At 38.3% G+C, this 15298-nt stretch overlaps 1 protein-coding gene across 1 annotated transcript in view; it reads left to right on the forward strand.

The window, feature by feature from the left end:
- Positions 1–977: 977 nt before the first annotated feature.
- Positions 978–15298, forward strand: part of klc1a (kinesin light chain 1a) — a 64126-nt gene continuing 49805 nt past the window's right edge. Inside the window, exons 1-2 of the mRNA XM_062440572.1 lie at positions 978–1584; positions 13648–13915. Of these exons, the coding sequence (XP_062296556.1) occupies positions 13649–13915 (267 nt within the window). The 5' untranslated portion in view covers positions 978–1584; position 13648. The remainder of the gene's footprint in view (positions 1585–13647; positions 13916–15298) is intronic.

Below are 15298 nucleotides of genomic sequence, written 5' to 3' on the forward strand. Positions count from 1 at the left end.
TCTTTGTAGCATCAGATTCCCTCTTAGTGTTTCCCTGTTGAGATGTGGTGGAAGTATAGTAACAAAGAGAGGAACTTTGGTACTAAAAACACTGTAACGGTGAAACATATCTATTGGATTTGACTCATTTGGACGACTGAAGCTTCATATTAGCTTCAGATCAACTGTTAAAATCCATGTTGTGCACAGAAGGAGGACTGTGGATTTAGTCCTGCATCATATGGATCTTCTAAAGGTCAGTATGAACAGGAGGAATGATTACAAGAAAAACCTGTTTTAATGTTCACTGGGCAGATTTACATGACTTTGGCCATCTGGCATCATACAGAATCAGAAATAGCAACAGCACCAGCAGAGCCAGTACTTCTTGTTTTTATGGAAGCCCATTTCCGCCAATGTGATGAAAACAAATTATAATGAGAAACTTTAGTTATTATTTTAAGATATTAATCATTATTTTAAGTTTTTAAGTCACTATATTGAGACATTAAGTCATTATATTGAGACATTAAGTCATTATTTTGAGATAGTTTCTTCTTATTTTGAGTTACTAATTATTTTTGAGATATTAAGTAATAGTTTTAAGAACATTTCTCATTATTTTGAGATAGTTTATCATATTTACATATACTAAGTCATTATTTTGAGATAGTTTCTCATTATTATGAGATAGTTTCTCCTTACTTTGAGTTACTAAGTCATTATTTCAGGATCCTTTCTTTAATCACATTGGCAGAAATGGGCCTAGATACTTTTAAATCAGACTTAAATAATTATGAAACTATCCTTTTAATGTTGACTTTGTCCATCTGGCATACAGAATCAGTAATAGTCCCACCAACAGCAGCAGCAGCACCAGCACCAGTACTTCTCGTTCCTCCTCCTTGGAGCAGCAGCGTTGCACTGAATAAATCAGGCCGCTCAGCTTCCCCTTTAATCCGGGCAGGGATGACATCATTACCGGGGGAGAGCTGGAGGGCGCCGGGTAACGCCATTTTCACGCACCGCGCAGTCAGCCAGGGAACCAGGGGGGTAGCTGTCATCTTCATGGGCTACTACTAGTATACTTGTTTCTCTCTTTCTTTTCTCTCTCTCCTCCTGCCTAATGAAGCCGCTTATGAGTTAGTTTCTCTCCCGCCATGATGGAAGTGAAATGAAGGAGAGCTGCGGGTTTTTTCTACTGTGCGGCGGCTCCGACTAATTCCTGTATTTTTGACAGTTAAAGCTTATTATTGCGGCGGCTGCGACTAATTCTAGAATGTTTGACAGTTAAAGCTTATTATTGAGGCGGCTCCGACTAATTCTAGAATTTTTGACAGTTAGAGCTTATTTGCGGCGGCTCCGACTAATTCTTGTATTTTGACAGTTACAGCAACGGAGATAGAAACGAACTAACTAACTCACTAAAACAAGGGAGTTTTTTGGACATTTTTGTTTTATCTAACACCTATAAACGGATTTTTTTTAATGCGGTTATCTTCATACGGTGTCGCTTAAAGGAAAGACACCTCCATCTTATAATAAAAAGAGTAAAAAAGAGGAGAGAACCGAGCGATACATCGGCGACGGATGTCCTAGAGGACGGTAAGAGCGGCTCCGTCTATTCCTTGAAATGGTCTCATTAGCTTGTTAACCACTTGTTTTTTAGACATTACACTTTATATTATGTTATTATTCTGCTGTTATGTTATAAATAAGAAAGTGTTTGATTCATTAACGTTGATTTATTTGTATTTAATTCACTGGCTTGTTGTGTGAGTCTGTGTTTACGTTGGTTTGCAGGAATTAGACGCTGTAATAAGCACATTAACTGTCACTGTGTGTATCTCCTCTCTCCTTCCTTCCTTCCTTCTCTCTCTCTTTCTTTACTTCTCTCACCTTCTCTCTCTCTCTCTTTCTCTCTCTCTTTCTCTCTTTCCTTCTCTCTCCTTCTCTCCCCATTCTCCTTCTCTCTCTCTTTCTCTCCTCTCTCATTATCTCTCCTTCTCTCCTTCCTTCTCTCTTTCTCTCCTTCCTTCTCTTTCTATCTCCTTCTCCCTCCTTCTCTCTCCTTCTCTCTTTCTCCTCTCTCTTTCTCTCCTCTTTTCTCTTTCTCTCCCCTTCTCTCTCTTTCTCTCCTTCTTTCCACCCTTTCTCTCCTCCCTCCTCTCTCTTTCTCTCTCTCCTTTCCTCCCTCTCTCTCCTCTCTCTCTTAGCACAGTGACAGGAAAGTATTTGCTAACTGGTTCTTCAGGTTAATCTGTATGTAAAGTGAGGTAGCAGATAGCTCTGATAAAGCACCAGTAACTATCTAAAGGGGGTAAAACCGGTGGATAGATGCACTTGTCCGGCCACTGCAGCACCATGAACCCCCCCTCCCTCCTTCATCCCCTCCTTCATTCCTCCTTTCCTCTTGATCTTGAAATATTGTCATGTGATGGTCAGTTGTGTTGTGTGTGTGTGTGTGTGTGTGTGTGTGTGTCCTTTCATTGATATTCAGAGCAGAGTGAGAGCTGTGAAAGCTGCCTGTGTTGAGCAGACAGCTTCAGAGAGACACAGTGGATCTCAGTGTGGTGGATTCACAGCTGGGATATAACTCCCCCTCCTATCCCTCTTACCCCCCCTTCCTAAAAAAAAGAAAAAAAAAGAAAAAGGTATTTAAATATGAACATAGAGAGACATGCAAACACTCAAATCTCTGCACTACTACTTGCACACACAGGTGTTGTTTGCCCTGCCCTGAAGTCATGTTCTTTTGAGATAGTTTCTCATTAATATTATAAGGTAATAGTCCTTATTTTGAGATAGTTTCTCATTATTTTGAGATACTAGGTCATTATTCTTTTGAGATAGATCCTCGTTATTCTGAATGACTAAGTTATTTTGAGAAGCAAAGTCATTATTTTGAGATACTAGGTCATTATTTTAAGGTACTAAGTCATTCTCACAGGGGCTCACAGCTGGAATATAACCCCCCTCTACCCCCTCCTAAAAAAAGGTATTTAAATATGAACATAGAGGAGATTGTTTTATATGCAAACACTCAAATCTCTGCACTACTACTTTGGACAGAAATCTCAAATATTTACACACAGGTGTATTCGCTGAGAGTTTTGTTTGCCCTGCCCTGCAGTCTTTAATATTTAATCCCCCCCCCCCCTAAAGGAGTTCTCATGACAACCTGCAGGGCTCCTCCTCCAGGCTAACACCCCATCTTTGCCCCCCCCCCCCCCCCCCCCCCCCCCCCCCCGAGACAGCCTGTTGTTGCCTCACACATCCCAGAAGGGTTTTGGTGTGTGTGTCGACTCGATAAAGCTCCTTGTTTCCTAATGGGAAATGATTTGTGTGTGTGTGTGTGTGTGTGTGTGTGTGTGTGTGTGTGTGTGTGTGTGTGTGTGTGTGTGTGTGTGTGTGTGTGTGTGTGTGTGTGTGTGTGTGTGTGTGTGTGTGTGTGTGTGTGTGTGTGTGTTGTCACAGCAGATTTTGTTGTAATTGCTGCAGGTTAAAAGATTTAGAAGCACCAAGGTTTTATTTTCTGCAGGTGAGGCATTAAAAACCCCAGCATACAAGTAAAACCACACTGCAATACACACCACACACAAATAATACATGAATGCAGGAAAAACATCAAAGAGCATCAAAAATAACAAAGAATCATACTGGTTTACTGTTTATTTGGTGAGGTACAAACCCCATATGGGCTTAAATATAGACATACATATCATTAACCTAATAAAATAAAGTTAAAGTTAAAATAAAAGAAAAAAGACTCAAACATTACAAAATCTGGATTATTTACTAGACTTTTGTCATTAAAGTATTTTTGAGTTTCATTTGTGTGTCTGGGCAAATTTTCTATTCCATAATTGGGCTCCATGGTATCTTAATATATATATTTAAAAAGCCATCAAGAGAAATGAAGACAATAAGTAAGTGAATGAATAGATTACATGTTTACATAAGTGCTTTTTGAAGTTTAACACACTTTTGTGGTTCTTCATGTGGCTGCAACAGACCTTTCAGTCTATGTTGGGATTTAGAAAATGTGTACTGAAAGGAACTGAAAGGAACTATTCTTGTGTCAGAAAAACTACAGTTACTGTTTAAAGTGAAATGAAGCTGAAAATATGGGTGGCAAGCTCTTTACCACATTATACAAACATTATAACCCTCATGAATAAAAGCATTATCCCTCATGAATAAAAGCATTATTAGATGGTCGTTGTACTAAATTAGGTTTAGTAATGTGTGATAAACTGGCAACTCAGTGCACATTGTCAATAATTCATAGTAAAAGAAAGTAAAATGTATTTCTATAGTGCTTTTTATAGACATTAGTCACAAAGTGCTTCACATAGGCAAGATAAAACTGAGCTGTAGTATCAGAACATTGATGTGAGGATAAAAGCTTTACATTTATTGCTATAAACAGTAGACTTTATTTTATATATATGCATGATGAACTATAACTGCACACACAATTAGTCTCACTCCATTCATGTCACTTTCAATCCCAAGTGAATGACGAGTGGTCCTTAGCTGCTGTCCAATTATCTGAGGGGGGAAGGGGTCTTAGTAAACCAGCCACCAAATTGGAGGTTTTAGGTTCCTATTCTTGCTTTAGGTTGTAAAAACTGGCATTTTTTAAAAAGCATACTCTCTGAATTACCGGTGGTGAGGCGATGATGATGATGACACATATTTTATCATCAGCTCTGACACACGCTGAACAAATGATACATTCAGTAAGGCTGCAACTTGTGCTCGGTATTGTTAAAGAAATAATAATACCAGCACCAATCCAAGTATCCTTAAAGTGATCCTGATACCAGCTGAGTCCTTCATTAGATTCCCATTAACACATGTAGGTCTCTGTCTTGTATCCGTGGTAACAGGCGTGTAGTGTAGACACACTTTAGAGCGTTTAGGAGGCATCTTGGCTGCTTAACTGCTAAGTGTGCTAACTCAAATTCACCATGACTTCACCACCACAGACGGGTTGTAGCTGCTGTGGCAGTGGACCAATCACATGTTGCATTAAAGAGAAGAACGCTTATGTTGATTGGCTGTGAGCAAGTCCATAAAAATAGTCATATTTTCTAGCTCTGGGTGCAAAAAGGAACGATTGCAGGTATCGATTGACGGGAGACGTTTCAATGCTACTTGGTATCAATTTATCTCGGTCGATACCTTAAAGGGATTGAGTACCGATACCCAGCCCTAGTGGCATCATTGTTTTATCCGGCTATTACCCCAAAACCAAAATTCAGCTTATATATGACACAGAAAAGCAGCAAATCTTAACCTGTGAGAAGTTAAAATAAGAGAATATTTTGTTTTTTTGTTCTTGAAAGGTGACTCTAATAATGAATCATCAAAACAGTGGCCCGTTAATTCTCTTTTGTTGGACTGATCGATTGATTGACTCATTGTTCAGCTCTAGACAGCTGTGACACGTCTCTGATAATTGGTTTAATGAGAAAATCAGTAGGATAGTAACGTAACTGTGGGTCTGTGGGTCAGATTGGGCCCTCCAGCATTAAACCATCTGGCCCCTGAAGAAAGCTGAACGTTTCACTTTTCACAGCTTGCATAAATAAGTAATCTGTCACAATTTAGCTGAGTAGATAAGTCTTTGTATTGAGTTAAAAGTAAGTTATTAATTATGTTGTTCCTCGCCAATACCGTACAAAACCTGATTTTTCATTTTATTAATTTAAGGACAAATCGCCACTACTACTATTCTTAAATTAATGAATAGAAATTAAAAAGCAACAAGGATGAAAAAACTGGCCTCATAATTAAATGTTATTGCTGTCCAAACCAGTTTCAAACCAGTTTAAGACCTGCAGGGAGTGTTTTAGTACAGTTATGAATCAAAGTCAGTGTCAGTATAAGAAATAACTCCAGTACATAGACTCATTATCTTATAGCCTTTAGGGGGGTGTCTGGGGCTGGGGGGGGGCAATCATGAGCTGCTGCTGTCTGTGTAGATCTTAAAACTACTCCATTTATCCGAATGATAAATGTAATCTCTCGCCCTCAAGGCTGTCGCTGGTGGAAATAAAAGATCATCGGCGCTGTTGTCATGTGAGCTCTGAGCAGAAGTGACTCGTTTCTTTTAGATGACAGAAAGGTTAAAAAACACACGACAGGAAACGGCCGATTAATTAAACACAGAGCGAGACAGCTGTGCTTTCGTTTTTTAGATGTTATTTTTCAGCGTTCAGGAGAAACAGAGGAGTAGAAATCTGTTTAATATTAATACCAATAATACTTGTCATTTCCTGTGTTTCAGCCGTGTGCAGCGTGATGGCTCATGGCTGCCGATTTGTTAACCCTTTTGTTGGTGTGTGAAGCTAACGGCTGATGTCATCACATGACCGCACACACACACACACACACACACACACACACACACACACACACACACACACACACACACACACACACACACTCAAAGCCACACACACACAGTAACGACCTCATAATTGAGTAAGACTGTAGGAATATTGCAGTCAGGCATCTAAAATCAACACTTCTCTTCTTATTTTACACTAAAACTTCTGCATTTTGTGTGTTTTAAACAAAAGTAAACACATTTTTATCCTAATTATTGGTTTCAAAAGGCTGTGATAATCACTGTTTACAGGGTTTAAGTGCAGCGGTGAGGCTCATTTACTTGTTTTTAATAACAGCAGTAGAGATCTACAGCAGGGGCAGAGATAGGCGGGGGGCTGCTGGCTTCTCAAAACCCAAATCTAAACTAAACTCTGGTTGAAGTTGTAAAGCACTTTATGGTATATAATGTTTTATAGATAAACTTTAAATACTTACATTATGGAACATATGAAGTTTGCTGCCTTCAGATTGATATCACACAAGGCTGTACTTCCATTGTGCAGTGTGTTTTTTGGACATGTGACAATAACATTCCTATAGAGTTTTCTATTGTTACGGGTGAAGAAGGGTGTGTCTCTTTTTAAGGCGTAGCTGTCAGTTGGATTTTGTAAATCTTGTTTAGGTCTGTCACATGAACTAGTTTGGTTGGACGATATATTGTCTCAGAAATAATCACCATAAACGACATTATTGTCATGTTATACCACTGATATAATGATAATATAATAGTATAATAATGTAAAGGAGGAGTGTGACTGTTATTATGGTTGGGGACAGATTATATTTACCTTTAATTCTTCTACAGTCTCCACTCAGGACCAACACAGTGAGGAATGGAGGACACTACTCACTTAGCCAATGTGACATGAATAGCCTCTTAGCTGCTAATGTGAAGTGTGGCAATACTGAGGTCAAAGGTCATGTCCATGCATCATAAGATAAGTCCATATATAGACATGATGATGCTGATAATTATGTTATTGTACGATTAGTCGGTGATTATTTTGGCAGACCTACTTGTTATTTATTTATTTAAAATTCTTCTTAAAAATGTGAATAAGGACCAAAATAAATGACTACTTCTACCACTAATGTTTGCAGTAGTCATACAGTGCAGTAAAATTAAAGTCTGTGCATTTGAATGATCCAAAACAAATGATCATTATTTTATTATTGTTATGTTGTTACAACAACAACGGCTTAACTCTGTAACCAGAAACATACATAGAGAAAGCTGTACCCTGGTATAAGTTGCCAAATCTGATTGCTGACAAATAATGCAAAAAAATGACCAAAACTACGGGAGGCAGGAGGCCATGGGCTAACCAAGAACCCCCCATGCACCTCAAACGATAAGAAAATACATAACATAATTTAATTAAACAAAACTGCATAAACTAGATTACCAGACCCACCGTCCTCCAAAAGAAAAGGTCATGCATGTCAGGAGGAAGAGAAAACTCCTCCTTCTCTAATCTCACATATATTTTGGGTAGGTATATCCACCCACCAATCAAAAAGGGAGGGGGAGTAACAATATATCCTTACATCATTATTATGTGTCTGAAATCTAACAACCACTTTCATATTTACCATCATTTGGCTGCTTTGCTGTTGCTGTAATTTCCACTCTCTGTTTGTCAGTAATAAGTTTATTGTTGGTTTGAGATTTGAGACAATGACAAATATTTAGAAAATGACCAACAGACCCTTTAATTACCCACTTCTTTATCTATTTATGCCAGAAAAAACTAATGTACACTTTCTTGGTAACAGAATTTGAGCTGGAAATTAAACTTGTATTATTTCAGGTTTAATTTCTCTTTAACCCTTATATACTGTTCAGACCCGTTTTAACATTTAACAACTTTAAAAACACGCCAAATGTCTTTTAGTCTGAAATTTGATGACTTTTCCTAAAGTGGCCCAGAATGCACTAAAATGAAAGTATTTTAAAATGTTGTATAGATGCTCCAAATGTTAGTACATTGAGGCTGTTCTGGGTCAGATTATCTCCGTATCTATTGACATGTGTTTTAGTGAAATGAATAGTTAATAGTTTTAATAAGATAGTAGTTATGAGGATTTCTTTTTATGATGTAGCAGTGAAGACTGATGGCTCTAATGGTCATACAATAAACCCCACAGTTCCAGAAAGTTATAAAATACATTTCAATCATTATTGCTATGTTATATTTTCATGTCTTAGGTAAAATAGGACATGATATTGTGTGATAGGAGATGTTTAGTGGTGTAAAAGCTAAAAAATACACTCTCTGCTCTCTGTGGTTCAACATTTGTTATAGACACTTTATATGAGGGGATTCTTGAACAGTATGTAAGGGTTAAATGTGACTTTGAATCACTTATCTGATCATCAGTGACTACACTATCAGTCCACACATCGCTAAGCCCCCGAGCGAGCACTTAATGTTCCTCCTATTCCTCACTTGTCCCAATCAACCCTAACTTCCCCCTCTCTCACCCTCTCTCACCCATAAACCCAACACCACCACATTTGTCTCCATCCTCCCCCCGTTGGTCCCTTCATATCACTCCCATAACCTGCTTACATAAAGAGCTGCAGTGTCCCCATGACGATCGGCTATTTACATTTCAAAAGTTAACATCAGAAATAGTTTTCTTCTTCTTCTGTGTGTCTTTCCCTGCGGTGCTTTGTGCCCGGAGACTCATCTGATGCCAGAAATAAAAAAGATTGTTAGATCTTTAGAAGAAGCTATCACTTTCCCTTCTGTATTCCAGCGCCTGCAGTGATGCTTGTTGGCGTTCTTCTTTTGTATTTCAGGATGTTTGACCTTGTTCTGCTTTATTGCGGTTTGAAGCAAACATTTAAAAAAGATAGATACGCTTGTTAAGGATCCAGGTGTGAAGTCAAATGATAACTGACAGATAACTTTAATGTCACATCCTCTTTAATGACTGACGCAGCTCATCTATTCTTTACAACATAATTAAAAACTTCCACTTAGGGTTTGTACAGTTCCTGCTGCATGTGGACATTTAAAAGTATTTTGATGATATTAGATGTTAGCTACTCTAATAATAATGAAGTATTGTCTAAAGCAGGGTTATTATAGTTTTAAAATTTCCAGTTTTATTTAGTTGTTTTTTATTTCAGTGTAGTTTTAGTTAGTTTCACAAGTGATTTAGTAGGTTTAGTTCAGTTTTATTTTGAGGAATTGAGTAGTTTCAGTTTAGTTTTAGTCTTAGTTTGACTTTTTCAGGTGTTAAGAGGAAAGCTTTGATTTGTAGAAGCTAAAAAAAAAGGATGAAAGAATATATGGTTTACTAAGTCATTGTTTATTAAAAGGTAGCATATTGTGCAAAAAGCTGTTTTATTATTTTATTCTTTAACCATTAACGATGCTCAGTAATTATCACCTGGAACTGTTGTGTATTAAGATAAGATAAAATATTCCTTTATTAGTCCCACAATGGGGACATTTGCATTATTACAGCAGCAAGTGGACAGTAAGAATAGAAGAGCATAAGAAAGAATAAAGAACAATAAATAAGTACGAAAAACAACAACAATAGTAGAAATATATAATAAAAAATAAATAAATAATTGTGACATTATTGACATTATTTACAGCACAACAGATTGGGTTAGGGTTGCACAGGTGTAGCTGGTGGGTGTAATTTGCTTCTTGCTGCTGCTCAGCTCACCTGGAGCTGCTGTTTACTGTCTCAGTGTCAGCTTCCTGCTCTGCTGTCAGCTGATAGGCTGCAGGCCGGTTGCTGAGTCACATGTTGCTGATCAGAGCTGTAACCCTTCCTCCTCCTCCTCCTCCTCTTCCTCCTCCTCCTTCTCCTCCTCCTGCTCCTCCTCCTGCTCAGAGCTTCTTCAGCTACTGTGCTTTTCTTCCCCTTCTCTATCTCTCTCTTCTTCACTTTAACCAAAATATGAAATGTGAGGCAGGTTCAGCAGCTTTTACTACAGCAGAAGCGGTCCAATCATTACAATATCGAGGATACGTCTAATGGATTGTATCATTCAGGCCCTGACAGTGGTTTCATTTCTGTATTTATCACAGAAACACGCAGTAAAATATCCACAGACTGCAGAGCTGCTGTCATCATTCAGCGCAGAGTGTTTGCAGGTTCAGCTCCATGTGTGCCTGCCTGCAGAGATTTATTAGGCAGCTCGCTACAAGTCTCAGTCATAATCCTCTTAAGTGTGTGTGTGTGTGTGTGTGTGTGTGTGTGTGTGTGTGTGTGTGTGTGTGTGTGTGTGTGTCTGTGTGTCTGTGTGTCTGTGTGTCTGTGTGTCTGTGTGTGTGTGTAATGAATACAAAGCAAAGAAAGTCAGCATACAGTAGGAATGGAGCACATGGGGAGTGTGTGGAGGGGGTAATGTCAAAGTACAGATGGTAACTTTGCAGTGTTGTGCTAATGTGTCATAATAGCATCTGTTACACCTGCTGCAGCTAATAGGCCGACAAAGCTGATTCAGGATCTGATTATGTGCTACGACTGCATTATGCAGAGCGCTAAGGAGCTAATTATTATGGGAGATGCTGTAAGGGGGGGGGGGGGGGGGGGTTATTAATTATTACTTTACTCTATTTAGTAACTGCAGTGGAGAATTTATATTTAAATGAGCAGATATGATACACTTCTGCACACTAGATGTGTTTTTTCTCTTTTAACCCAAGTGCAATTCATATTTTAAGCAATTTCAAATGATCAGTACGCAAACAGGAAATAATATGCACTTATATTTTATACGTTACATATTTTATGAATTGATAGATTCTATGGTTTTTTTCTGTAATTTCTGTCTATTATATGTCTGTTTGGTGAGCCAAAGATAATGTCCCACCATGATGCACAATGAAGTTCTATTGTATGCTATTCTATATTGCAGCTTTCATTTTTTCAGACCGCGGTCGATTTTACCAAAGATTTGCTTCCGACATGAACACTTCAAACCAATAAGAAGAAAATGAATGAACCAAATGTGCACAGCTGAGACTGTTGACAAACAAACGAGACCTTCCTCAAATGAAATACTCATGAGATAACTATTATCTTACCTCAGACATCCGGCTAGTCGCTGCTCCGGATCAATCGGCTCTCTGAAATGACTTCTTTCTTCTCTTTCTTTTAAAAGGATCACCAGATCATCATCACTTGTTGATTCCATCTCTATAATTTATTTGCTAAATCTTGTCGTGCATAATGTGAATAGTCAGGCGCATTGAAATTCACATTATTATTTTGCAATTTCGTGCCGTTTATTCACGTTGCCGTTGATGTGCAAAGGCCTTAACGCTCTAATTTATACCAGAGTTAATACAGATGTTCACAATAAGTAGTTTTCAAATTCAAAACTTTATTGTCCATAGTGGCAAAAAATCATTTTAGACGTGGCTCAGCATTCAAAACTCAGACATACAATACATACAGAATAAAATATACAGCATAAATAATGAATATAATACATGGTATAAATGCATACAAGCTGGATGTATTTTATTATGTAACACCAACTAAAAACAGATAAAGTTATTCATTCACATAAAAGATGCAACACACTTTATATTTTGGCTATCAATATCGTTTTTAAAGCAGAATAGTGTCAGCAAGTCATTATCTAAAGTGTGTGTGTGTGTGTGTGTGTGTGTGTGTGTGTGTGTGTGTCCTTTGTAACTTCCCCCTCTCGGAGCTTTTCCTGTGCTGTTATCTGTAAACCACACTCAGCCCGCAAACCTCAAATCTGGATTTGAACAGTCAGCAGACAGCAGCAGGTTTTAACAACCCGTCTTTCAGTTTAAACTTTTCTTCACAGCTTTTTTTTTTCTTCTTTTTTTCCTTTTCTAACACCATAAAAGATGACTCCTCACTTTTTAAAAAAAAATCTCACTTCAAACAGCATTTTAGAAATACTTAAAACCTTTTGCATGTGCAGCTTTTTACTGCAGGTGGTTCATCGAGTTCACTCAAATGCACCTTGAGTGTTTTTTTAGGAAAGTGATGCATGAACATTTCTCATTAACTCTCCTTCTACCTGATCCATCCAAACTAAACTAATCATAAACACACTGTCTAACCTTTTTATTTAAGCCGATGTTGAGCTGAGTATTGATTATAAAGGGAGATGAATCACTGGCAGGGCTTTAAAAAGGCTCAGTAGAGACCAACAGACCAGAAAAGGTCAGAAAGATGTGACTCTGAATGAAGCATCTAAAGGTTGTGTTGGGATTTTTTTGTGCTTATTAATTATATCTGTGCATTGATCTATATGTCTGTATACTTTGTAGTTTTACTATTTCACAACCTTGTCTGATTTAATGTTGTTTATTGTTGTGTTATGACGACTAAGCCTCAAAGTCACGACACCAGCTGGATCCTGAGCTGCTTTTAGTTGACTTATTTTTATCATGATGTAGAAAATGACTGCATTCATCTCTACAGCAGTCTGATGTTTTATGAGGACACACGTTCAGCCTCTTTACTGTCTTATATAAATTCATACTATGTTTTGACATTTCATTTTCTCCCTTTTGATTTGTCTGATCTCCGGAACATCAGCGTAAATACTCCATAAAACAACCCAAGCCTCTGTTTTATTTTAAAAGCAGGGGTGTCAAACATGCGGCCTGTGGGCCAGAACTGGGCCGCTGAGGGGTCCAATCCGGCCAGCTTTCCTTCCTGTCTTCTTTTCCTTCCCTCCTTCCTTCTTTCCATCCATCTTTATTTCCTGTCTTCCTTCCTTCCTTCTTTCCTTCTTCCCTTCCATCTTTCCTTCCTCCCTTTCTTCCTTCTGTCCTCCCTTCCTTCTGTCCTTCCATCTTTCCTTCCTTCTATCTGTCCTTCCTCCGTTTCTTCCTTCTGTCCTTCATTCCTCCCTTCCCTCTTTTCTTCCCTCCTTCCTTCCATATGTCCTTCCTCGCTTTCTTCCTTCTGTTCTTCCTCCCTTTTTCCTTCCTTCCTTCCTACCTCCCTTCCCTCTCTTCTTCCGTCCTTCCTTCCATCTTTCCTTCCTCCCTTTCTTCCTTCTGTCCTCCCTTCCCTCTTTTCTCCCGCCCTTCCTTCCTCCCTCTCTTCAAATTTGCGTTCCTTACTTCCATATATCCGTCTCCTTTTTTTTCTTCCCTCCTTCCTTCCATCTTTTTAATGATCCGGCCCACATGAGATTAATTGGACTGCACCTGGCCCTTGATTGAAAATGAGTTTGACCTTCCTGATTTAAAGTATTATTATTTAAAGCATCGTGATGACACTGAACTCTTCCTGCAGGATGCGTGAGGACATGTCCACCATGGTGTGCGTGAAGGATGAGGAGGATCCTGGCGAGAAGCTTTCCCAGGATGAGATCATCTCCCGGACCAAGCAGGTGATCCAGGGGCTGGAGGCCCTGAAGCAGGAGCACCAGTCTATCCTGGAGGGCCTGCTGGGCACGCTGCGCTGCCTGAAGCAGGATGAAGAAGGACTACAGATGGAGGAGAAGTCTCACATGATCCGCAAGTCCCTGGAGATGCTGGAGCTGGGTCTCAGTGAAGCACAGGTACGTCTGTCCTGCTAACCAACATCTGTTCATTAATGGTCATTACCAAAAAGTGGAGGGAAAGTCTATTGATTAGTCTGGACTGAATATCAGATCAAAGCTTTGAGACATTTAATTAAAATGTAATGGTGTTTGTTTTAGTGATACAACCTGAAGGTTCTTTATATATCATGAGAGCAGGAAGTTGTTAGCACAGAATTTAACAACATTTATTTTTAACCTTCACATACTGTTCATATTCTGACTCATAATTAGTCTCTACACCAATTCACATTCATACATTCCCCATCATTTTGTAGATTATGCACTAAACTATAGCACCTTTTTATACAAGATTTGCAGCTCAAAGTGCTTTACCACAAAATACATTACATACATCAAGTGCTTCATATTTAATGGGCCTAAAAGAAGCATAAAGCAATGTTAAAAAAGAACAAAAAAACATAAATGTAATATAAGATGGAAAATAAAAATAATACATAGGACACAGGATTCAGAGAGATGTTAAAAGGCAAACTTTGGTATTTTTGAACCTGTTTGTGTCTGAAGTGACTAATGGGGACAACACTTTTTAAAATTGGTCCATTATTGAGCGAGAGTGTTTTTAGCTGACAGCTGTGAAGCGAGATGCCAAATAATCTGATGGGTGCATCACTAATAAATGTCTGCTAAAAGTGTTTCTGTTGTTTCTGGCACAGACAGACTCAGACTGTCTTTATAAGCGTCTGACAGAGAATAAAACAGAGAAATAATATGATTCTTTTTACCTTTTGTTGGATCTGTTAACTCTTTACATACTGTTCATATTCTAACTCAGTGTATTCTATTTATTTATGGGGGAAAACACTATTTTATGGTCCAGGAGAACATTTTATAGAATATAAAGAATACAGCAACATGTTTGAATGCTGATTTTTGAATTTTGTAATAACAACAAGTCAAATTTGGACATTTTCATACATGAAAATGTGTATCAGCTGCACAAAGAGTTAAAAAATGATGCGTTTTAACTCCATTTTTCTATATTCAGGGTCACTTTAGGAAAAGTCCACCTAGAGGAAATGAGTATAGGGTGTTTTTACAGCTCTTAAATATAAAAATCTGTCACTTTTGACCATGAACAGAATGTAAGGCTCGCTCTTAAATCTCACAAGAGTTGAAATCAGCTAAAAATATTCAACCGTTACTATGAAAATCATTTAAAGATAAAACTAAGCTTCACTTTCTGTTCTCCAACACGACAAACTCCTCTCTACACTCCTCTCTCCAGTTCTGAAGATTTAACTGATTTTAGACAAATACTCAGAACAAAATTAGTCACTTTAAACACAGAAAGATGGAAAATAGGGTCCAGGTTGAGAAATACTGAAGTTTCCCTTTTAT

Source organism: Scomber scombrus, chromosome 19 (genome assembly GCF_963691925.1).
Source record: "Scomber scombrus chromosome 19, fScoSco1.1, whole genome shotgun sequence".
NCBI lineage: Eukaryota > Metazoa > Chordata > Actinopteri > Scombriformes > Scombridae > Scomber > Scomber scombrus.